The 26,451-nt window shown below is 41.2% G+C and overlaps 1 protein-coding gene across 3 annotated transcripts in view; it reads left to right on the forward strand.

Moving 5' to 3' along the window:
* LOC109416129 (PDZ domain-containing protein 7) overlaps positions 1 to 26,451 on the forward strand; it is a 589,320-nt gene that overhangs the window by 557,904 nt on the left and 4,965 nt on the right. For all 3 annotated transcript variants that reach the window (XM_062844495.1, XM_062844494.1, XM_062844496.1), the window contains 3 exons: positions 16,468 to 16,921; positions 17,055 to 17,188; positions 22,822 to 24,223. In XM_062844495.1, the coding sequence (XP_062700479.1) occupies positions 16,468 to 16,921; positions 17,055 to 17,188; positions 22,822 to 24,223 (1,990 nt within the window). The remainder of the gene's footprint in view (positions 1 to 16,467; positions 16,922 to 17,054; positions 17,189 to 22,821; positions 24,224 to 26,451) is intronic.

Here is a 26,451-nt window from a genome sequence, read left to right on the forward strand (position 1 = left end):
TAAATCCAATCCAAATCCAATCCAAATCCAATCCAAATCCAATCCAAATCCAATCCAAATCCAATCCAAATCCAATCCAAATCCAATCCAAATCCAATCCAAATCCAATCCAAATCCAATCCAAAATCCAATCCAAATCCAATCCAAATCCAATCCAAACCAATCCAAATCCATCCAAATCAATCCAAATCCAATCCAAATCCATCCAAATCAAACCAACTCCAATCCAAATCCAATCCAAATCCATCAAATCCAATCCAAATCCAATCCAAATCCAATCCAAATCCAATCCAAATCCAATCCAAATCCAATCCCAAATCCAATCCCAATCCAATCCAAATCCAATCCAAATCCAATCCAAATCCAATCCAAATCCAATCCAAATCCAATCCAAATCCAATCCAAATCCCAATCCAAATCCAATCCAAATCCAATCCAAATCCAATCCAAATCCAATCCAAATCCAATCCAAATCCAATCCAAATCCAATCCCAAATCCAATCCAAATCCAATCCAAATCCAATCCAAATCCAATCCAAATCCAATCCAAATCCAATCCAAATCCAATCCAAATCCAATCCAAATCCAATCCAAATCCAATCCAAATCCAATCCAAATCCAATCCAAATCCAATCCAAATCCAATCCAAATCCAATCCAAATCCAATCCAAATCCAATCAAATCAATCCAAATCCAATCCAAATCCAATCCAAATCCAATCCAAATCCAATCCAAATCCAATCCAAATCCAATCCAAATCCAATCCAAATCCAATCCAAATCCAATCCAAATCCAATCCAAATCCAATCCAAATCCAATCCAAATCCAATCCAAATCCAATCCAAATCCAATCCAAATCCAATCCAAATCCAATCCAAATCCAATCCAAATCCAATCCAAATCCAATCCAATCCAAATCCAATCCAAATCCAATCCAAATCCAATCCAAATCCAATCCAATCCAAATCCAATCCAAATCCAATCCAAATCCAATCCAAATCCAATCCAAATCCAATCCAAATCCAATCCAAATCCAATCCAAATCCCAATCCAATCCAATCCAAATCCAAATCAATCCAAATCCAATCCAAATCCAATCAAATCCAATCCAAATCCAATCCAAATCCAATCCAAATCCAATCCAAATCCAATCCAAATCCAATCCAAATCCGATCCAAATCCAATCCAAATCCAATCCAAATCCAATCCAAATTCCAATCCAAATCCAATCCAAATCCAATCCAAATCCAATCCAAATCCAATCCAAATCCAATCCAAATCCAATCCAAATCCAATCCAATCCAAATCCAATCCAAATACAATCCAAATCCAATCCAATTCCAATCCAAATCCAATCCAAATCCAATCCAAATCCAATCCAAATCCAATCCAAATCCAATCAAATCCAATCCAAATCCAATCCAAATCCAATCCAAATCCAATCCAAATCAATCCAAATCCAAATCCAATCCAAATCCAATCCAAATTCAATCCAAATCCAATCCAAATCCAATCCAAATCCAATCCAAATCCAATCCAAATCCAATCCAAATCCAATCCAAATCAATCCAAATCCATCCAAATCCAATCCAAATCCAAATCCAATCCAAATCCAATCCAAATCCAATCCAAATCCAATCCAAATCCAATCCAAATCCAATCCAAATCCAATCCAAATCCAATCCAAATCCAATCCAAATCCAATCCAAATCCAATCCAAATCCAATCCAAATCCAATCCAATCCAATCCAAATCCAATCCAAATCCAATCCAAATCCAATCCAAATCCAATCCAAATCCAATCCAAATCCAATCCAAATCCAATCCAACTCCAATTAAATTCCAATCCAAATCCAATCCAAATCCAATCCAAATCCAATCCAAATCCAATCCAAATTCAATCCAAATCCAATCCAAATCCAATCCAAATCCAATCCAAATCCAATCCAAATCCAATACAAATCCAATCCAAATCCAATCCAAATCCAATCCAAATCCAATCCAAATCCAATCCAAATCCAATCCAAATCCAATCCAAATCCAATCCAAATCCAATCCAAATCCAATCCAAATCCAATCCAAATCCAATCCAAATCCAATCCAAATCCAATCCAAATCCAATCCAAATCCAATCCAAATCCAATCCAAATCCAATCCAAATCCAATCCAAATCCAATCCAAATCCAATCCAAATCCAATCCAAATCCAATCCAAATCCAATCCAAATCCAATCCAAATCCAATCCAAATCCAATCCAAATCCAATCCAAATCCAATCCAAATCCAATCCAAATCCAATCCAAATCCAATCCAAATCAATCCAAATCCAATCCAAATCCAATCCAAATCCAATCCAAATCCAATCCAAATCCAATCCAAATCCAATCCAAATCCAATCCAAATCCAATCCAAATCCAATCCAAATCCAATCCAAATCCAATCCAAATCCAATCCAAATCCAATCCAAATCCAATCCAAATCCAATCCAAATCCAATCCAAATCCAATCCAAATCCAATCCAAATCCAATCCAAATCCAATCCAAATCCAATCCAAATCCAATCCAAATCCAATCCAAATCCAATCCAAATCCAATCCAAATCCAATCCAAATCCAATCCAAATCCAATCCAAATCCAATCCAAATCCAATCCAAATCCAATCCAAATCCAATCCAAATCCAATCCAAATCCAATCCAAATCCAATCCAAATCCAATCCAAATCCAATCCAAATCCAATCCAAATCCAATCCAAATCCTAATCCAATCCAAATCCAATCCAAATCCAATCCAAATCCAATCCAAATCCAAATCCAATCCAAATCCAATCCAAATCCAATCCAAATCCAATCCAAATCCAATCCAAATCCAATCCAAATCCAATCCAAATCCAATCCAAATCCAATCCAAATCCAATCCAAATCCTAATCCAATCCAAATCCAATCCAAATCCAATCCAAATCCAAATCCAAATCCAATCCAAATCCAATCCAAATCCAATCCAAATCCAAATCCAATCCAAATCCAATCCAAAATCAATCCAAATCCAATCCAAATCCAATCCAAATCCAATCCAAATCCAATCCAAATCCAATCCAAATCCAATCCAAATCCAATCCAAATCCAATCCAAATCCAATCCAAATCCAATCCAAATCCAATCCAAATCCAATCCAAATCCAATCCAAATCCAAACCAAATCCTAATCCAATCCAAATCCAATCCAAATCCAATCCAAATCCAATCCAATCCAAATCCAATCCAAATCCAATCCAAATCCAATCCAAATCCAATCCAAATCCAATCCAAATCCAATCCAAATCCAATCCAAATCCAATCCAAATCCAATCCAAATCCAATCCAAATCCAATCCAAATCCAATCCAAATCCAATCCAAATCCAATCCAAATCCAATCCAAATCCAATCCAAATCCAATCCAAATCCAATCCAAATCCAATCCAAATCCAATCCAAATCCAATCCAAATCCAATCCAATCCTAATCCAATCCAAATCCAATCCAAATCCAATCCAAATCCAATCCAAATCCAATCCAAATCCAATCCAAATCCAATCCAAATCCAATCCAAATCCAATCCAAATCCAATCCAAATCCAATCCAAATCCAATCCAAATCCAATCCAAATCCAATCCAAATCCAATCCAAATCCAATCCAAATCCTAATCCATCCAAATCCAATCCAAATCCAATCCAAATCCAATCCAAATCCAAATCCAATCCAAATCCAATCCAAATCCAATCCAAATCCAATCCAAATCCAATCCAAATCCATCCAAATCCAAACCAAATCCAATCCAAATCCATCCAAATCCAATCCAAATCCAATCCAAATCAATCCAAACCAATCCAAATCCAATCCAAATCAATCCAAATCCAATCCAAATCCAATCCAAATCCAATCCAAATCCAATCCAAATCCAATCCAAATCCAATCAAATCCAATCCAAATCCAATCCAAACCAATCCAAATCCAATCCAAATCAATCCAAACCAAATCCATCCAAATCCAATCCAAATCCAATCCAAATCCAAACCAAATCCAATCCAAATCCAATCCAAATCCAATCCAAATCCAATCCAAATCCAATCCAAATCCAATCCAAATCCAATCCAAATCCAACCAAATCCAATCCAAATCCAAATCCAATCCAAAACCAATCCAAACCAATCCAAACCAAACCAAACCCAATCCACACCAATCCAACCCCAATCCAAATCCAATCCAAACCAATCCAAATCCAATCCAAATCCAATCCAAATCCAATCCAAATCCAAACCAAATCCAAACCAAAACCAAATCCAATCCAATCCAAATCCAATCCAAATCCAATCCAAATCCATCCAAATCCAATCCAAATCCAATCCAATCCCAACCAAATCCAATCCAAATCCAATCCAAATCCAATCCAAATCCAACCAAATCCAATCCAATCCAATCCAAATCCAATCCAAACCAATCCAAATCCAATCCAAATCCAAATCCAATCCAAATTCAATCCAAATCCAATCCAATCCAAATCCAATCCAAATCCAAATCCAATCCAAATCCAATCCAAATCCATCAAATCCAATCCAAATCCAATCCAATCCAATCCAAATCCAATCCCAAATCAAACCAATCCAAATCCAATCCACAATCAATCCAATCCAATCCAAACCAATCCAAATCCAATCCAATCCAATCCAAATCCAATCCAAACCAAATCCAATCCAAATCCAATCCAAATCCAATCCAAATCCAATCCAAATCCAATCCAAATCCAATCCAAATCCAATCCAAATCCAATCCAAATCCATCCAAATCCAATCCAAATCAATCCAAATCCAATCCAAATCCAATCCAAATCCAATCCAAATCCAATCCAAATCCAATCCAAATCCAATCCAAATCCAATCAAAATCCAATCCAAATCCAATCCAAATCAATCCAAATCCAATCCAAATCCAATCCAAATCCAATCCAAATCCAATCCAAATCCAATCCAAATCCAATCCAAATCCAATCCAAATCCAATCCAAATCCAATCCAATCAATCCAATCCAAATCCAATCCAAATCCAATCCAAATCCAATCCAAATCCAATCCAAATCCAATCCAAATCCAATCCAAATCCAATCCAAATCCAATCCAAATCCAATCCAAATCCAATCCAAATCCAATCCAAATCCAACAATCCAATCCAAATCCAATCCAAATCCAATCCAAATCCAATCCAAATCCAATCCAAATCCAATCCAAATCCAATCCAAATCCAATCCAAATCCAATCCAAATCCAATCCAATCCAATCCAAATCCAATCCAAATCCAATCCAAATCAATCCAAATCCAATCCAAATCCAATCCAAATCCAATCCAAATCCAATCCAAATCCAATCCAAATCCAATCCAAATCCAATCCAAATCCAATCCAAATCCAATCCAAATCCAATCCAAATCCAATCCAAATCCAATCCAAATCAATCCAAATCCAATCCAAATCCAATCCAAATCCAATCCAAATCCAATCCAAATCCAATCCAAATCCAATCCAAATCCAATCCAAACCAATCCAAATCCAATCCAAATCCAATCCAAATCAATCCAAATCCAATCCAAATCCAATCCAAATCCAATCCAAATCCAATCCAAATCCAATCCAAATCCAATCCAAATCCAATCCAAATCCAATCCAAATCCAATCCAAATCCAATCCAAATCCAATCCAAATCCAATCCAAATCCAATCCAAATCCAATCCAAATCCAATCCAAATCCAATCCAAATCCAATCCAAATCCAATCCAAATCCAATCCAAATCCAATCCAAATCCAATCCAAATCCAATCCAATCCAATCCAAATCCAATCCAAATCCAATCAAATCCAATCCAAATCCAATCCAAATCCAATCCAAATCCAATCCAAATCCAATCCAAATCCAATCCAAATCCAATCCAAATCCAATCCAAATCCAATCCAAATCCAATCCAAATCCAATCAAATCCAATCCAATCCAATCCAAATCCAACCAAATCCAATCCAAATCCAATCCAAATCCAATAAAATCCAATTCAAATCCAATCCAAATCAATCCAAATCAATCAAATCCAATCCAATCCAATCCAAATCCAATCCAAATCCAAATCCAATCCAAATCCAATCCAAATCCAATCCAAATCAATCCAAATCCAATCCAAATCAATCCAAATCCAATCAAATCAATCCAAATCCAATCCAAATCCAATCCAAATCCAATCCAATCCAATCCAAATCCAATCCAAAACCAATCCAAATCCAATCCAAATCCAATCCAAATCCAATCCAAATCCAATCTAAATCCAATCAAATCCAATCCAAAGCCAATCAATCCAATCCAAATCCAATCCAAATCCAATCCAAATCCAATCAATCCATAATTCCAAATCCATCCAAATCCAATCCAAATCCAATCCAAATCCAATCCAAATCCAATCCAAATCCAATCCAAATCCAATCCAAATCCAATCCAAATCCAATCCAAATCCAATCCAAATCCAATCCAAATCCAATCCAATCAAATCCAATCCAAATCCAATTCAAATCCAATCCAAATCCAATCCAAATCCAATCCAAATCCAATCCAAATCCAATCCAAATCCAATCCAAATCCAATCCAAATCAATCCAAATCCAATCCAAATCCAATCCAAATCCAATCCAAATCCAATCCAAATCCAATCCAAATCCAATCCAATCCAAATCCAATCCAAATCCAATCCAATACCAAATTCAATCCAAATCTAATTCGAAAAAGATACAAACCCAATCCAGGTTCTATCCAAGTCCAAATCCACTTCTTAAGCTCATCGCAGTGAGGGACGACCGTCCCCATGTTCCCCCATGCCAAATATTCATCTAGGAATTCAATATCATAATCGTGTTGTGTGGTGGCACAGCCTACTTCTGGTACCTCGCACGATTATGATCACAGCAGAAGCGCGATTTTTCCCACGCTCGCTTGGATCTTGGATGGTGGCCAGTCATCGTCTATCGTCCGTCCCCTAGCCGACGGACAGAATTAGGGTCCCATTGTGAGTCAACGCTTGCTGCGTCAAAGCTTGAACCACTACCAAGCGCTGGGGGCGATCGGTTTGGAAACTTATCATACGAATGCGCTACGGCGCGGTGTGGCATCAGCTACTAGCAGGTGTCTCCGCGCCGCGTCGATGAGACGAGATTAGGTGGCGGTGGCACAGTTGATGAAGATTGAGATGCGATTCAGGGGGACCTGCGATGAAACTATTACGATAATTGGTTCGCCTCCGGCCTCCGGCCGGACGCTTTGTTTGACGCAATCGAATCGACAAATGGCAGCTGGATTATGCAATTGTTCTATGAACATTGTAATTCCCAGGGGTTAATGAGATTACTTCCAGGTAATTGAAAGTTAATGGCAACTCGTTAATGAAGCGAGAAGATGTTCTAAGATAACAGATCTTAGAACGTTTTGGTCGATTGTTTGGGCTGCGATCGAAGGAGCCGCAGGCTAGTGAATTTAACACGTTCGTCTGCTGCGGTTTACGCACAAAGAGCTTTGTTGTGATGAGCAACTGAGTTGTTGTTACGCGCGTAATCGGGTTGAACGTGAAGGAATTGCGTTACAACGTTGGCGAAAACAACGTTATCAGTTTACGTGATGAACCTTGTGAATTGGGTTTTTGTTCAGCAGGAAGATTCCCGAAGTACTTTTTTGTAGGTTGGTCAACTTCGACATTTTTTTAAGGTTAACGGTAGGAAACACTTAATGCATTGTGTTACCCTAAAATATCGATTAAGTTTTAAAAAATCGGCTTGGACTAGGTAATTTGTTTGACAGGTAAAGATAAGCAAAGGAGATCGTAGTAGACTGTGCGCGCAAGCGACTTCGTTTTCGAAAATGTCAAGCGTTTTATTTTGCTCCGCGTTGTTTTGGTTATGATTGGCCGAATTGGAAATCGACTGTTGGAAAGTGCTTGCAGATTGATCCTCGGTGTTTAGCATATTTCTCTTACCAGTCTTAGCTGACGATTTAGCAGATCAAGTAGTTCTTAAATCGACTTTTCGAACCCTCTAAGCAGAATACCCTCTTCGAATGAGAGTTATCAGTTTTGTACCTTTTTATTCCGCCTTATGTTAACAGAGGGCGGAATAAAAGGGTTCAAAACTGATTACACTCATTCGAAGATCACGTAGTGTTGAGCAAGATAGTTCGCGAATGTTGTGAGTGTTTGTCTCTTTTCCATCTTAATTTTTACATGATTTCGGGGTATTTTTTTGTGTTTTTGCAGCTGGATGTCAAAAAAAAAAGGAATATCCAGGCCAACTATTTAGAGTACTGGAGTTCGTATACTGAAAATACGTAATTTAGTGAGTTTGTTCCTGTAAATCGTTTTGGTGCTCAAACGTAGACCAAACGTCGTATCCTTTGGATTCTTTCCACTAACAACACCCAATTTCTCATGACACCTAGGCCTGAGAGGACGTAGGAATCTCCACATACCTTTCTTAGGTGTTCAACTAATCTTCCTTTCCCATCTTCCAGCTGTTGCAAGGACGTAGTCAGGGCAGCTTTCGGCCGTTGCGTCAATCTTGCCTTAGAGTCAGTGTAGTATCAAATCTCGGTGCTTTGGTGATGGACGGGAAGGAGGCAATTCTCAGACCAGTGATCTTCCAGGATTTCCCACAAGATTCAGTCCGCATTGTTCATGGAATTTTTCGTAGGATTCCATCTTGATCTCTTCCTAGGTGTTCTTAGCGATTCCTGTTGGCGCAAGAAATAGTAGCACCGTTATAGTTAAATTTTGGATTTCTCGGCTATGCAGTCTCCAAACTCCTTGGAACGACAACGGGTTTAATTCGTCCCTACGTTTCGGCAATGTTTATTGCCGAAACGTAGGGACGAATTAAACCCGTTGTCGTTCCAAGGAGTTTGGAGACTGTATAGCCGAGAAATCCAACATCTAGTGCATCCAAACAGTCGAACACTCAAACCTCCAGTTATAGTTAAAGTTGTAGATTTTTGGAGCATCACAGTAGGCGTGCTATAGCAATCGAGAAAATTGGCATTGTGAAACGTGGACTTGTTGAAGAGCGAAGTGAAGTTTTGGTGACGAATGATGGATGCCACGAAGCTGAACTTTAAACGACAACTACGAGCAGTTCTTGACTAGGGATGGACTCTGGTCACTGGTAAGTGATCAGCTGCCACCCGAGAGACAAATAACAACAGCATGGGCAACGAGGAGTAAGCTGGCATTGCAGACCATTGGATATTTGGTGGAAGACTCGCAGTTGCGTATAATCCAAGATGCTGAGACAGCAAGGGATGCGTGGAAGATGTTGAGAAGCTATTACGTGAAGGATTCTTCCATCAACAAAGTCGCGCTGTTTAACCCTTATGTGGCCGGCAGGGTACCCGGGTACCCAGCACCCATTTAAAATACACGGTGTAGAAAAAAGCAAAAAGTTTGCCGGCCACATAACGGTTAATTTGCTTTCGAAGATGCAGCTTCCGGAAGGAGGAGACATGCGTGAGCATTTGATGGAATCGGAGACCTTATTCAAGGCGGTTTGAAAATGTTGGGTATTGACTAGATGAGGACGTGAAAGGGGCGTTTCTGCTGGCCAGCTCACCGAGTTCGTATGAGAATACAGAGGCGATTCAGAGCCGAATGGAAGTGTTTCGAGTCAACTGAGTCAAGACCAAGCTTTTGGAAGAGTTCGATCGGCGTAGGGAAAAGGTGAAAACCCCAAGTAACCAGTAAGCATTTAAAATAGCATTCCTTCAGCATTATAGTAGCCTTTACGACAAGGTGTTTAATGCTAATTAGCCGTATATGCGCCTATAGTGCTACCTAACAGCAGGTTTTGGCAAAATAACGGGCTGTCTTAGTGCTACCCCTTCAGGAACGTCGTGACGGAATGTCAAAGAAGCGTAACGCCTCATCGAGCAAAAAAAAAACAAAAATAGATTGACGTCTGCCTCTCGTTCTCTGAGCGTGCTTCCCCGCTTCATCGTCCTTCCATATTCCAGCTGGTGCTAGGTGGTACTTTTTTGCTTATTTTTGTTGTGATGGGTTTGAACTTACGATCCGGAGATTGATCAATCATATCTGCTTCGGATTCTGTTGCTCCTGATCCACGATGCTACAGCTGTTCCGGTGGCGTGCGTTGATTTTACCGCCAATATAAAGAATGATTGAAAACAGCTTCAGTTTCAACATTCAAAACTTATTTTCAAAGATGTATTTCATTGTGTTAGAGCATTATTCTTCCTTCTTTTATCTGTGAAATATGATGCTCTCTTCCCAAAGTATCCACCTATTCGGCACACATTTTCCGACGAAATGGTAATTGATGAATTTTTTATGGACGATTTCTCAATCCAATCCAGCTGCAGTAATGTTTTCTGTGAGGTTTTTTGGATGAGTAGAGGAAAATGAAGAAACAAATCAAATGCATAAATTTGTAAACATGCGCATAGGCTCTGTAAGAGAGAGAGAGAGAGACAATATGTGTTGCCAAATGCATAACATATCACCCAACCTTTTTGCTCTTAGCATTTAAAGAGCAGTTGAAAAGCATTCTGATTGCTTCCAAGTGAAAACACCTCAAGCAGTTGAAATGCTAATTAACAGCCAAAAGCTTTTTAGTAGCACAGCTCATGCCAACTCAAGGCAGTTATGCATTCGAACTGCTCATGTAGGGCAACAAGCAGTTCGAATGCATAGTACGGGCTGATGTACGGCTTATTCAAATGCTTAGTGGTTACCTGGGACGGAAGAGCAGACATCTGACCAGACCGCCATGATTGTAAAAGCCGCACTGAAGAACCACAGGTGGGTGTAAAATCTTGAAAGAAGGCTAGTTGTAACAGGAGTCAGAGAAGCGGAGGAGCGCTTTATATTTCTTGAGGAGGAGTGTTGGCATATGCAAGAAATAGTAGCACTGTAATAGCTATGGTTGTAGATTTTTGGAGCATCGCAGTAGGCGTGCTATAGCAATTGAAAAAATGGTCATTCCGTTTTTGCACGGAAGAAGTAAACAATAAAGCAAATTTACTGTTGCAATACCTGTTTTTTTTTCAATAAATTCAACAATTCATACCAGAAATTTTTACAAGATTCAAGCAACTCTACGGGATTTTTCTTTGAAAATCTTACAAGGTGCCTGGGTTGACTTACTCTGGAGTTTTTGGCACTGATCTTGCAGAATTTCTTTCCATTGATTTCCCGGAATGGCTGTCAGATCCTGGCAGATTTATTCAGCAGTTCGGCCTGTGTTTTCTTCAAGAAAATTTCGTAAAATTTCTCCTAGGTTTTATTCTGGGATTTTTACAGGTGTTCCACTCAGTATACTTTTCAGATGTGTTCGCAGAATTTGAGTTCAGCTCGGAATTCCTCTCGAATGTTTTTCGCGATTCCTTCTGACATTCCACTGGGGATCTTCCCAGGAGTTCTTCCTGACCCAAGTAACCAGTAAGCATTTAAAATAGCATTCCTTCAGCATTATAGTAGTCTTTACGGCAACGCTTTTAATGCAAATTAGCCGTATATACGTCTTAAGTGCTGCTCCACAGCAGGTTTTGGCAAAATAACGGGCTGTCTTAGTGCTAGCCCTTCAGGAATGTCGTTTCAAGATGTCAAAGAAGCGTAACGCCCACGGTAACGCCTCGTCGTCGAGCAAAACAAAACATAAATAGATTTACGCCTGTTTCCTCTTGCTCTCTCAGCGTTCCCCCGCTTCCTCGACCAGGCAACCACTCCGGCTTGTCTTACACTTTTTTGCTTGTTTTAGTAGTAATTGGGATTTGAACTTGTGATCCCCAGATAACAAATTAAAGTTGTGCTGCTGCTCCACGCTGCAGGATATGCTACAGCTGTTGCGATGGTGTGCGATGGTTTTATCCCCAATATTTATAAAGAATGATTAGAATGTGGCATCAATTCCAAACCCCAAAACAAATTATTTTCTGAGATATATTCCCTTTGCATAAGCAGTTTCCTTCCATATTCGTTCTATATCATATTTCTCTTCCCTGTTTCGAATTATAACTTAAGATCCACCCAATGATCCACTTATTCGGTGAACTTCCGATTTAAGAAGGAACGGCAATTTTTGGATGGCCTAATCCAAACCAGCTACAGCAATGTTTTCTCCGGTGGTTTCTGATAGGGGAGAGAAAAACGAATAAGCAGCTCAGATGTCCAAATTTGTCAACTAGGTCTGTAAACCATGTAAAAGAGACGGCATGAGCTGTCAAATGCATAACATATCTCCCATACTCTTTGCTCGTAGCACTGGTACAGCATTTAAAAAGCATTTTCAATGCTTCTGAGTGAAAACATCTCAGGCAGTCCAAATGCTAATTAAAAGCCGAAAGCTTTCGAGCGGTACAGGTAATGCTAATTCAAGGCAACTATGCATTCGTACTGCTTATGTAGGGCTGCAAGTAATTTAAATGCTGAAAACGGTCTGTTGTACGGCTTATTCAAATGCTTAGTGGTTACCTGGGTGATGATCATATTGGCAGTTAGAATGTCAAAAACATCTTTTGAATTCCTTTGATCATGATTTGTTCAAACGGCATTCGGCCAAATGGCCGGATACCGGTAACAATATTTGTGGTTCGTGATTTCTTCGCGACGGCAATGTCAAAAAATTCTAACACGTATATCTGAGAATACTGATAAGATAGAATGATGCCGTTTTCAGCAAAGTTTTTCATTAAGCTAAGAACTATCTGACAATTCAAACGCCTATAACCCGTGGTTTGTTATTTATCCGCTAGGTGATGCCTAGTATCGAAATAGTTCAAACACGCATATCTCGGAAAATTAATGAGCTAGAAGTGTGGCGTCTTCAGCATAGTTATTCAGCAGGCCACAACTATCTGGTAACCTTTGTTCGAAATTCTTTCACCTGACGGCGCCAGCATCAAAAACGTTCAAACACCTATATTTAAGAATTCTGATAAGGTAGAATGATGATACCTGCAGCAAAGATGTTTTGTAAGCTTAGAACTGTCTTGTACACGCTCAGAAAACCGTTCTGATAAACGTGAACAAACAAACGCAAATATGAGAACAAGCAAATATACACCGTGAACTGGAACTAATTCCAGCTGTCAATATGGGCGTTCTAGAAACCGTGACATCTAGTTCACGGTGTACATTTCTTATTGTTGTTATCGTTGCTATGCATAGTTCCCGTTTGTTCCCGTTGCCATGACTGGGAGTTCACGTATATAGGAACGGATTTTTTTGCGTGTAATGGAGTCTTTGATTCATAAATCATCCGCTAGGTGGCACCTAGTTTCGAAACATTTAACTACGTGTATCTCAAAACCCTGAAAAAGTTAGAAGAAGTATGCCGTTAGCGAGTTAAATATTATCGGGCAACGAAAACCTTGGCGCTAGATGTGTGCATTGGTCAACCAGTGTCAAAATCGTACGTACAAAAAGCTAGAAAATTCTTGAGAGACTCCTATATTCTTATCCTTTTGTTGCATTATGCCACAAAATTCAACTTATTGGACGTACTGGCTCAAGTTAATAAGTTGATAACTGGGAGCGGACTTGGTGTGATGGTTAGAACACTTGTGATAGTCCCGAGGACCTGGGATCGAATCCAGGTCCTCCAGGTTTACAAAACGGCAGATAGCTTTTGATAGAAAAAAAAGATATCTCTAATTTTTTGATATGTTATGTGTAAATGTCTCAGCTTTCAATTGATGCCAAAATTTTGAAAATTGGTGGTTGCCACCATGGTGAAAAAAAAGTTTTCGTATAAAAATCCAAGATGGTGGCCAAAATCAATATGGCCGACCCAACTTTTTATTGCTGTGTGCGTTCAAGATGTATTATTGTAAATGGTAGCTCTATCTTTCCTCTTTTCAACAACAGTTCCTTTTGAGGTGGGTTTTGGAGAAACTTTCGAGTTATAACGGTTTAAATGAGCCACCATTTGACCAAAATCGAAGGGTTTGCAAATATTTTTGTGGCTCTAACTAACGGGGGGTCCATCAACTTGAGTAACCAAATGCACTTTTTTAGCGCGGACTTTCAGAAAATCGCCACTTTAAACATTTTTGAAGTGTAAATAGTGGGCCGGCGAGAGTTACCCCATACAGGGGGTGGCCAAAATGTTTGGGATAGGAAACTTTTTTTTCTCTCACAAAAAAGTTCAAAATGCTATTTCTTTTCATAGAGTGCATCAAAAATTCTCAAATTTTGACTCATTGTTAACCCATTATATGTGCATCATTGGTATAAATTTAAGCTCGGTTTGTTAATCTTTTGCGAAGCTAGAACCGTTCTCGTAAAACACAATTTTTTAGACAACTTATTTTTGAGCTGTCATATCTCGGAAACTAGTGAACCGAATTGAATGAAATTTTGAATGTTTATCAACAATATATCAATGCTTGAAAAGTCTTTAAAACATAGATACTTTTTGAACGTTAAAAAAAGTTATAATGGACTGACATTTTCTGGACCTTTCTCGGAAAAATGTATTTTTTAAATCACTGTTATAAAATTTTGGTCCTGATATCCAAAGATTTTCTACTTCTGATCTCAACATATGTATAATAAGATATATGAGAAGCTGTTTGGATGAAAGGAAAAACACATTTAGTAATTTTTGTGTTATATTGTAAATTTGATTTATTTTCCTTTACCGGTATAACTTTATTCGTCATGAGAAAATATTACTTTTCATAACGTCGCATCAAGTATCGATATATTGTTGATAAACGTTCAAAACTTCATTTAATTCGGTTCACTGGTTTCCGAGATATGAGAGCTCAAAAATAAGTTGTTTGAAAAATTATGTTTACGAGAACGGTTCTAGTTCCATGAAAGATTATCCAATCGACCTTAAATGTGTACCAATGATGCATATATAAGTTGACAAACAGTCAAAATTTGAGAATTTTTTATGCACTCTATGAAAAGTAACAGCATTTTGAACTTTTTTGTGAGAGAAAAAAAAGTTGCCTATCCCATACATTTTGGCCACCCCCTGTATGTAGAGAAGTGACGGAGAGAAAGTAGTTAGACATATACACAGTAGGAGGAAAGGGACAGGCCAGGGATTGAACCCTGTATCTTTTGCATACTAATCAGAAACGGTAGCCACTAGACCACCAAACCAATGACTAGAAAATTCCTGATAGGCTCCTAGAGAAATACCCGGCGTAATCGCTGGAGATATATTCGAAGGGTACTCTATGGAGACATTCCCTAGAGGATCTTCTGGAAGAATTTCTCAAAGAACTTCCGGAAGAATCGCTGGATAAATCCTAGAAGAATTCCAAGATAATTTATTGGTGGAGTTCCCAGAGAAGTTCGGAGGAAAATACGTGGTAAATCTCTAAAGGAACTCATGGAGCAAATACCTGCAGGAATTACTGATAGATTCCTTATTGAACTCCATGAAGAGATCTGACAAACGCTTGAAACCCTGGTAAAATTCCTGAAAGAAATCTTTGCTAATCCCCTGGAAGAATTCCTCGAGGAATTCCTAAAGAACCACTTGAAACAATTCTTCTAGAAAACCCTGTTCAAATCCCTAGGGAAATTCCTAGCTGAATCCCTTGTGGGTTTCCTAGAGGTATACCAGGTGGAATCCTTGAGAAAATTTTCAGGCATTCCTGGGTACTCCCAGGTGTGATTGATTTCTGGAGGAATTTCTGGTGAACATTTTGGAAGAATACCTGGAGTAAATTCCAACAGGAATGAAATTGGTAGTTGGTAGTTTTCATAGGGTTATTGGTTGTTTTTATAAAAATGATTTCCTTTAGACCGGCCAAAACCGGTGCCCGTACTCTATGTCTATTTTGAAATGGACGTAAATGTCAAAACGGGTTTTTATTTATTTTAAAGTAGACTACATTTTGATTCAAATTAATTAAACCTTGTTTGAATTGGGCTAACCAACCCCCAGTTCCCCCAACCAGACCCACCAGGGAGGAATGTGTGGAACGGCACCAGCTTGGAATCATACGCGCATAGCAATACACAATGAAATCCTGCTGGTGAACCAGCAGCAGCAGCGCGTCGATCCGGCGTTGCTGCGTAACTTCTACCCTGAGGGCATCATCGTCACCGTCTCCGGCAGTTGCCACCGCAACCGCCACCACCACCGCCAACTTGGATGCGGATCTCTCTCTTGATTGATTAGCTCGTCGGAGTCGAAGTCGGTCGATCGGATCGAGTAGGCTGGTTGGTTGAAGTTGCCGCCGCGTTCACCAGAAATTTACGCTCGGTACGCCTGGCGATCCTGGCCTACTACTTGTCGATCAAGTTTGTTATTCAACCGCTTCGTTTCGTTCGATCCGGTCTTGGGAGGAAATTTTCCGTTACTGTCTCCTTCCCTAGTTTTCGATTGTAGTTAAAATTTAAAACATACACCTTATAATTCGTTTCTTTTTCCTTTCTCCCACCAATCCAGATTCCCCGCCGAAACTGGTCACCCCCCATCGGACCGGCCTACCATGGCCGCGAACTGTACTAATCTACCCAAACAAATCAACAACGGAGCAGCCAGCATGGGAACGTTCCGGACTGGCGGTGGGCCGCCTACTTCGTTGGGCTACCATCACAACACCCTGACCCGGACGACCAAGATCGGTATTTCGTCGCTGGGTATCGGTGCAGGTGCCGGAGGAGGTGCCGGTGTGGGTGGCCTAACGATGGCCGAGGTCAAGGAACGGATGGCAACGATCGACGGGTCCAGTCAGCGGGTACGGTTGGTGCGGCTGACTCGACCGCAAAGCTACGCACATGGGCACTTCAATGGGGGTGGGAATTTTGGGTTTTCGATTCGCGGTGGGTTGGAGTATGGGACGGGGTTCTTCGTGTCGGCGGTCGAGAAGAATAGCGAAGCCGATCAGCAGGGACTGCGGGTAAGTGTACGCACGAATGGGTGAATGTAGTTTCCGCGGTTGCTTGGATAATTGATTCGGAGAAGTGCGTGTGACATGTTAGGATTAGGGTTATTCATAGACTGGATTTTGTTTTTTTTTGTCCATTGAACAGGTGGGTGATCAAATAATTCGAGTCAACGGTTACCAGGTGGATGATGCCGTGCACCGCGAGCTGGCCCAGTTTGTATCCTGTCAGGAGAGGCTTGTGCTGAAGGTTCGCAGCGTTGGAATATTACCAGTCAAAGAGTAAGTTTGGGAGAACATTTTTTGCATAACGAATTATCCATGAAAAATTGCTAAACGATCCGTTGGCGTTTAACTACACCGTACAAAAGATGCCTAGTAAAATACACGACCCACATATCTCATTTAATCTCATCTATTTGGTGAATTACCAAACCATGTTAAACATTAGCACTGCATTTTTAAATAGTTTTTTTTTCGTTTTATTCCTTTCGACGTTTTGGGCTTCAACTTTTTGGTATTCGACGTTTTGTCTTTCGACGTATTGTCCTTAATATCCAATGAACGTCTAGATTTAGTCATTTCTTATACCTACTTCCTATTGATATTGAGTTCCTTTAAATTCCATTTGCTAAAAGAAATCGAAATATTTGTACAGGATGTCTGAAACCCAAATGTTGCACGCATCCATAAGTCAGCTCATCCTAATGTTGATTAATTTTCGCTAACTCCAAGTAACATTTTGAAGTCTAACTAGTCTTGTAGAGGATTTGAGAAATACCATAGAACCTAATATCCTTTATTTTGGTTTTATGATGATTTTAAGAACCTCTTCTTTAAAAATATTACGTGGGATTGTTAAACGGTTCACTCCGGTAGTCATTATTTTAGTTTATCCGTTACAAACCTGTTAGATTTTCATTATCACGTTTCTTGGAGTTTCAGAAGGACTTCTGCGGGTTCCAGGGGATTCTAGGGGGCTTCCAAGAGAGTTTCAGGGATGATTCAGAGAATGGTTTTACCTTTTCATTTTCGTGAACTTTAACATATTATAGATCTTCACACAATTTCAAATGAGTTTCTAGGTGTATCCAGGTTTTTCTGATGGTTTTCAAAGGCGTTATAAGACGTTACAGGAGCCTTAAGGGGATTTTTTTAGAGTTTACCAAGGAACTTCAACGGGGTGTCAGAGGGGTTACAAGCATTTCAAGGTATTCCTAGTAGTTTGAGAGGGTTTTAAAAGGATTCTGAAGTGGTTCTGGAGTTTTAGTGGTGGTTTAAGTGAGCTTTCAAGAGAGTTTCAATGGAATTTGAGTGGGGTTTCAAGGCCATTGGTTCCATGAGGTTTCGAATCGACTCTGAAACCTCCAGAAACCTCTTAAAATTCCTTGTAACCCCTCGAAACGGCCTTGAAACCTCTTGGTTATGCTCGTGAACCCCACGGAACTCTCCTGAAATACCTCTGAACTCCCGTGGAACGTTCCTGCGACTTCTGAGATCCTCTGAAACCCATGAAAACTCCGACAACGCTCATGATTCTCCATGGAACGCGTCAAAAACCTTCTGAAACCCCCGAAGCTACTGAGAACACCCTTGGGATGTCCCTGAATCTTTGAACACGCCTAGAACACCTCGGATACCCCCTGAAACCAACTGGAACGTCTATGAGATCTTATAAAATTTCTTCTGGCTCATCCCTGGACCACCTCTGAAACGTTCCTGAATCCTTCGAAACCCCACATCCCTAGAACTTTCCTGAAATCCCGTGGAACACCTCCGAATCCCCCGAGGTCCCCTGGAACGCCTCTGAAGCGCTCCCCAAACCCCCTGAAACTGATAAAACTAGAGTTTTTTGTTGTTGTTGGAATGCACGATTAGATAAATTTAAAGAAATTTATGGCCGTCATGTTGTCAGTTTTGGTTATGTCAGTGTTCTACAATTCGAATGAACGGGCGATAAAAGAAAAGTTTTATAAAACAGGAATAAAAATGTAGTTTTAAATATTGCAAAAGTGTAAAAGACATGCTCTTAGTTCTTGTTTCTGAGGTGTGCCTTTGATATTTGTGGTCGGCTTTTCAGCAGAGCTTATTTCATAAAAGCAATTTCTTGAAATTAATACTGATAATCGTGCAGTTTTCGTGCCATTAGCGGTACAGCCTTTTCAATCATAGTTATCTTCAGTCATTCTTCCAGGGGTATCATTAGACACTTTCCTAGGGATTCGTACATCAATTTGTCCAAATATATATTTGAGAAATCTTCTATGGATTTCTTCAGAAATTACTTCAGGAATTCAGTCTTAAAATATCACAGGGTTTCTTCCAAAAACTCCTCCAGCCGTTTGTTTTTAGAAATTCTTCCAGGGAATTCTTAAAAAAAAAGTCCCCAGGATTTTTTTTCAGAATTTCTGCTAAAATTATTTAAGGAAGAGTTCTATGGGTTTCTTTTCAAATTCCGTCAGGGATAATTTTGAAATTCTTCTGGGGATTCTTTAAAAAAAATCATAAATTTTTCCACAGTGCCGTTCAGGATTTTCATCAAAGATTCCTTCAGAAATTCTTTTAAGGATTCTTTCTTGAACGCTTTCATTGGCTTTTTCAAGAAAAGTTACCAGATGATCTTTAAAAAAAAATGCTACGGGTTTTTCTTGTAGAAGTCTACCAGACTCAGGAATCACTTTAGAAATTCAATACTAAATTTCTGCAAAAATGTCTCCAGGAGTTTCTCCAGGGATTCATCCAGAAATTCCTGTAGGAATTCTTCCAGAAAAGAAGAATTTTTCCACGGATTCTTTAGGGAAATTCATTCAGAAGTGTTTCCTGGGAATTTACCAAGATTTTCACGTGTTTTTTTCCTCAGGTATTTCTCCAGGAAGTTCGTCATAAAATCTTCAAAAATTTTCTAGGAACTTATTTTTTTTTATCTGTATTAACGAGATTTTTAGCCCTAGGCTAGTTTATCTCGGGACTCACGCTTTACTTCCCTTCCGAGGGAGCAAGTTTGTCCGGAGTGGGATTCGATCCCAGGTCCTCAGCGTGATAGTCATGTGTTCTAACCATCACACCAGGTCCGCTCCTCTAGGAACTTATTCTTATATTACTCTAGAGATTCATTCAAGAGCACTTCCTAGTAGATTTTCACAGGTATTCTACTTCCACATTATTTTAGAAATTCCTACAGAGATTATTTCTAAAATTTCATTCAGATCCTTCTAAAATCCTTTCAAAGGTTTTTATAGAGTTTTCCAGAAATTCTACTAAAAGGGCTATTTTTAGGAATATTACATAGATTCATTTGGAAAATCTTCCACTGGTTCCGGTTCCTTCAGTGATTCCTTGAGAAATTCCTTCAAACAAAGGTACTGGTGGCAATCTTAATAAATTTCTGAGAGATCCATGGAGGCTTTTTAAAGGAATTCTTTGAAGGGTTCTTTGGAGATATCTTATGAATCCTTAGAAAAATTTCTCGTACAATTCCTGAGGGGACTAGTAAATAAAAATATAAATTTCTGGAAGAAGTCTTTTAGAAACAAAAAATAAATAAATCCTGGTGGAATTCTGGAAAATTTCTGGAAAAATGGTGAAGAAATCTTTGAAAGAATACCAAGAAGAACGAGTTTTCCAGTAACATTTTTTTTAAATGCCATAAAAATGCCAAAGCATAGATTTTGGAGTAATTTCTGCAGGGTTTGCTGAGAGAACCGCTGGAGAATTTACTGAAGCATCATCGAAAAAAAATCTGAATGGCTCCCTGAAGAATGGTCCAAATAAGTTCTTAGTAAGCGCTGGAGGAATACCTGGAAACACTTCTAAGAAATCCTTGGAGGAACTCCTAGAAGATTATCTTGAGAATTTTCTAGAGAAATTGTTTAATAAATACCTGAGAAAATCTTTGTATATATGGAGTTATGTCTGAAGAATCCTCTGTTGAAATTATAATAATAATCTCTGGAAGAGCTCATTAAAAAAATCTGAATTTCTAGAGGAAAACCCTGGTGGAATTTCTGGAAGAATCTAAAAATCCCTGTTATGTAATTGTCTCACATAGCCGAGGCGGTAAACGCACGGGTATTCAGCATGACCATGCTGAGGGGGACGGGTTCGATTCCCGGTCGGTCCAGGATCTTTTCGTAAAGGAAATTTCCTTGACTTCCTTGGGCATAGAGTATCTTCGTGCCTGCCACACGATATACAAATGCAAAATTATCATTGGCAGAGGAAGCTCTCAGTTAAAAACTGTGGAAGTGCTCATAGAACACTAAGCTGAGAAGCAGGCTTTGTCCCAGTGAGGACGTTACGCCAACAAGAGAGAGAGTAATTGTCCCGATATTGTAACTTTTGAAGAAATTCTGGAAGCATTTCTTGATAAAGTTTTAGAAAAATTAATGGAGAAATCCCAAACAAAATCTTCTGGAAAGATTCCTTTCAGGAATCTGGAGAGATTTCTTTCAGGAATCTGGAGAGACTCCTATCAGGAATCTGGAGAGATTCCTTTCAGGAATCTGGAGAGATTCCTTTCAGGAATCTGGAGAGATTCCTTTCAGGAATCTGGAGAGACTCCTTTCAGGAATCTGGAGAGATTCCTTTCAGGAATCTGGAGAGATTCCATTCAGGAATCTGGAGAGATTCCTTTCAGGAATCTGGAGAGATTCCTTTCAGGAATCTGGAGAGATTCCTTTCAGGAATCTGGAGAGATTCCTTTCAGGAATCTGGAGAGATTCCTTTCAGGAATCTGGAGAGATTCCTTTCAGGAATCTGGAGAGATTCCTTTCAGGAATCTGGAGAGATTCCTTTCAGGAATCTGGAGAGATTCCTTTCAGGAATCTGGAGAGATTCCTTTCAGGAATCTGGAGAGATTCCTTTCAGGAATCTGGAGAGATTCCTTTCAGGAATCTGGAGAGATTCCTTCCAGATATCTGGAGATATTCCTTCCAGGAATCTGGAGAGATTCCTTCCAGGAATCTGGAGAGATTCCTTCCAGGAATCTGGAGAGATTCCTTCCAGCAATCTGGAGAGATTCCTTCCAGGAATCTGGAGAGATTCCTTCCAGGAATCTGGAGAGATTCCTTCCAGGAATCTGGAGAGATTCCTTCCAGGAATCTGGAGAGATTCCCTCCAGGAATCTGGAGAGATCCTCGCCATGAATCTGGAGAGATTCCCGCCATGAATCTGGAGAGATTCCTTTCAGGAATCTGGAGAGATTCCCGCCAGGAATCTGGGGAGATTCCCGCCAGGAATCTGGGGAGATTCCTTCCCGGAATCCGGAGAGATTCCTTCCCGGAATCCGGAGAGATTCCTTCCCGGAATCCGGAGAGATTCCTTCCCGGAATCCGGAGAGATTCCTTCCCGGAATCCGGAGAGATTCCTTCCCGGAATCCGGAGAGATTCCTTCCCGGAATCCGGAGAGATTCCTTCCCGGAATCCGGAGAGATTCCTTCCCGGAATCCGGAGAGATTCCTTCCCGGAATCCGGAGAGATTCCTTCCCGGAATCCGGAGAGATTCCTTCCCGGAATCCGGAGAGATTCCTTCCCGGAATCCGGAGAGATTCCTTCCCGGAATTTGGAGAGATTCCTTCCCGGAATCCGGAGGGATTCCTTCCAGGAATCTGAAGAGATGCCTTCCAAAAATCATTAGCGATTTCTTCCTGGAATCCGGAGCATGGAGCGATTCCTTCCTGGAATCTGGAGTAATTTCTCCAAATTCCTCCCAGGAATCTGAAGAGAAATCTCTAATAAATCTTGAGAGATTCTTTTCAGGAATCTAGAGAAATTCAGTCAGGAATCTGGAGGAATTATTTCCGGGAATATGGATTGATTCCTTTCGGGAATCTACTATCTGAAGTAGCGCATATAGCTTATTATTACCTTGTTTTTACTAACCCCTGTTCATATTTTTCATCCCTTTCCCAAAACAGACGCTCAGCAGACCCGCTTACCTGGCACGTGGTTACCATCAGTACCAACTCCGGCCCCTCGTCGCTACCGAACATCCTCCACCCAGTCAATGGAGTCAAAAAGAAGCACCCGCACCGGAGCGAACTGGAGCGAACCAGCTGCAGCAGCAGTAGCAACTCCAGCACCGGCAGCTCCGGTACCCTGGAGGAAATCCCCGGCGGTCGGGACATCAAGGTGGTGGTTTCGGTTGCGCCCCGGACGAAGCTGGGTTGCGGGATTTGCAAGGGACCGGATTGGAAGCCGGGGATCTTCGTGCAGTTTACCAAGGAGGGTGGAGTGGCAAGGGAAGCTGGCCTGCGCCCAGGTGATCAGATCATGTCCTGCAATGGGCGGGAGTTTGCGGACATCACCTTCGCCGAGGCGGTCAGCATTATGAAGGCGTCGCAGGTGTTGGAGTTGGTGGTGCGACCGGGAGCGGGCATCGACATGTTCCCCGGGGAATCTAGTGGGTACAATAGCAGTGCGAGCAGCGTCAACGGGGATCAGAGTCCGTGTTGGGGCGATTCCACGGCAAAGAGGTTGAGCATCGTCCGGGAGGAATCGATCTCGAAGGATCGAAGGTCGGGGTTACAGAGGGCGGACAAAGTGGGACCAAAGACGGCGGGAGGTCACCGTCGGAACAATACTACGATTATTGAGTTTTCCGAAAATGGGACGGTGGTGAACAGTTCGCTGATTTCGCAGGATGGGGCCGCGGGGAAGAAGGAGATGGAAAGCAAAGAGGGAAGCAAAAAGTTGGCCGACATATGCTTCGTTTCGAAGCAAAGCGAAACCAAAACGGTCATTGTCGAGGTGCATCGGAGCGCGTCGACGAATTCGATAGCCACGGGCTCCCCAACTTCTTCGTCGAGTGGAGTCAGCACCGTCTCTTCTTCGGGGTCAACTTCGCACATTCCACCACCGCCGCCCCTATTTGCAGACAAAATCCCACCGCCTCCTCCGCCGAGCAGTGGCCTCAGCAGCGGCTATTCGACCACCAACAGCGCCAAATCCGGCGGCTTGGGAACGCAGCATCAGCAGCGCAGTCCTTCGTCGGTCAGCTTGGCCGATTCCAGTGCCAGCAGTGGAATCGATTGCGGATCATCGAACAATGGCGGTGGTGGTGGTGGCATTGGCGGGCTGGGCAGTGCAATCTCGGAGGAACTGAAGCGGAGAGCGCAGAAAAAGGGCTCGCTGCTGTCGTCGACGGCGCAGGAACCGGCCGCGGCGCTCACCGAGCTGGAAAATAGGCTGAAAGAAAAACGATTTAGGCCACCGGTGAACTCGGGCAGTGACGCGGCGCGACATTCCGCCCTGATGGACGAGTTCCGGGCGGTGCACAAGCGCATGTTCAAGAATGGGTTCGACAACGCCGAGATCAAGGTGAGTTGGTGACGATGTTACTTTCTCTCTATTTCTCTATCTCTCTTTCGATTGGTACATGCCAAGCGTGAATGATTTTCGAGACCATAACAAACCTCAGATAAATGCTAATTAGTTGTTGATGAATTATGAAAATTATGTTATTTTGGTTGAACGAAATGTCATCCCGAAAATTTACAATCTGAAGAGATTTCTTTATGGAATCTAAGGAGATACTTTCCAGGAATCTGGAGGGCTTCCTTCCATAAATATGGAGATATGCTTTACAAGAATCTGCAGGGATAACTTCCAGAAACCTTGAAAAATACTTTTCAGGAATCTAAAGAGATTTCTTCCAGAAATCTATAAGGATTCCTTCAAGTATTTTGGATTTTCTTTCAGGAATCTGGAGAGATTTCCTCCAGGAATTTAGGCAGATTCCATTCAAGACATCTAGAAATCTAGAAAGCTGTGAAATTCCCTACAGGAATCTGGAGAGATAAGCTTTTGAAATCAGGGGAAATCTTCACCATGAGAGAGATTCCCTTCAAGAATTTGCTAAGATTCTCTTCAGGACTCCGAAGAGATTCCCTTCAGGACTCTGAAAAGATTCCATCCAGGAATCTAGAATAAAATCCTGCAGAAATCTGGAGAGATTCCCTCCAAGAATGTGGAGGGATTCCCTTCAGGAATATGGAGAAATTTCCTTCAGGAATCTAGAAATATTCCCTGCAGAAATCTGGAGAAAATTCCTCCAAGAATCTGGAGAAATTCCCTTCAGGAATCTGGAGAGATTCTCGTCAGGAATCTGGAGGGATTCTCGTCAGGAATCTGGAGAGATTCCCTTCAGTAATCTGGAGAGAATCTCTTCAGGAATCTGGAGAGATTCCCTCAAGGAATCTGGAGAAAATCCTTTCAGTAATCTGGAGAGATTCCCTCCATTAATCTTTTCCCTTTTCAGGAATCTGAAAAGCTTCCCATAAGCAATTAAGAGAGATTCCCTTCAGGAATCTGGAGAGGATTCGCTTCAGGAATCTGGAGAGATTCCCTTCAGGAATCTGGAGAGATTCCCTTCAGGAATCTGGAGAGATTCCCTTCAGGAATCTGGAGAGATTCCCTTCAAGAATCTGGAGAGATTCCCTTCAGGAATCCGGAGAGATTCACTTCAGGAATCCGGAGAGATTCCCTTCAGGAATCCGGAGAGATTCCCTTCAGGAATCCGGAGAGATTCCCTTCAGGAATCTGGAGAGATTCCCTTCAGGAATCTGGAGAGATTCCCTTCAGGAATCAGAGAGATTCCCTTCAGCAGTCTGGAGAGATTCCTTTCAGGAATCTGGAGAGATTCCCTTCAGGAATCTGGAGAGATTCCCTTCAGGAATCTGGAGAGATTCCCTTCAGGAATCTGGAGAGATTTCCTTCAGGAATCAGAGATTCCCTTCAGGAATCTGGAGAGATTCCCTTCAGAAATCTGGAGAGATTCCCTTCAGGAATCTGGAGAGATTCCCTTCAGGAATCTGGAGAGATTCCCTTCAGGAATCTGGAGAGATTCCCTTCAGGAATCTGGAGAGATTCCCTTCAGGAATCTGGAGAGATTTCCTTCAGGAATCTGAAGAGATACCCTTCAGGAGTCTGGAGAGATTCCCGTTATTAATCTGGAGAGATTCCCTTCAGGAATCCGGAGAGATTCCCTTCAGGAATCCGGAGAGATTCCCTTCAGGAATCACTTCAGATTTCCTTCAGGAATCCGGAGAGATTTCCTTCAGGAATCCGGAGAGATTCCCTTCAGGAATCAGAGATTCCCTTCAGGAATCTGTAGAGATTTCCTTCAGGAATCCGGAGGGATTTCCTTCAGGAATCCGGAGGGATTTCCTTCAGGAAGCCGGAGAGATTTCCTTCAGGAATACGGAGAGATTCCCTTCAGGAATCTGGAGAGATTCCCTTCAGGAATCTGGAGAGATTCCCTTCAGGAATCTGGAGAGATTCCCTTCAGGAATCTGGAGAGATTCCCTTCAGGAATCTGGAGAGATTCCCTTCAGGAATCTGGAGAGATTCCCTTCAGGAATCCGGAGAGATTCCCTTCAGGAATCCGGAGAGATTCCCTTCAGGAATCCGGAGAGATTCCCTTCAGGAATCCGGAGAGATTCCCTTCAGGAATCCGGAGAGATTCCCTTCAGGAATCCGGAGAGATTCCCTTCAGGAATCCGGAGAGATTCCCTTCAGGAATCCGGAGAGATTCCCTTCAGGAATCT

Source organism: Aedes albopictus, chromosome 1 (genome assembly GCF_035046485.1).
Source record: "Aedes albopictus strain Foshan chromosome 1, AalbF5, whole genome shotgun sequence".
Taxonomy (NCBI): Eukaryota; Metazoa; Arthropoda; class Insecta; order Diptera; family Culicidae; genus Aedes; species Aedes albopictus.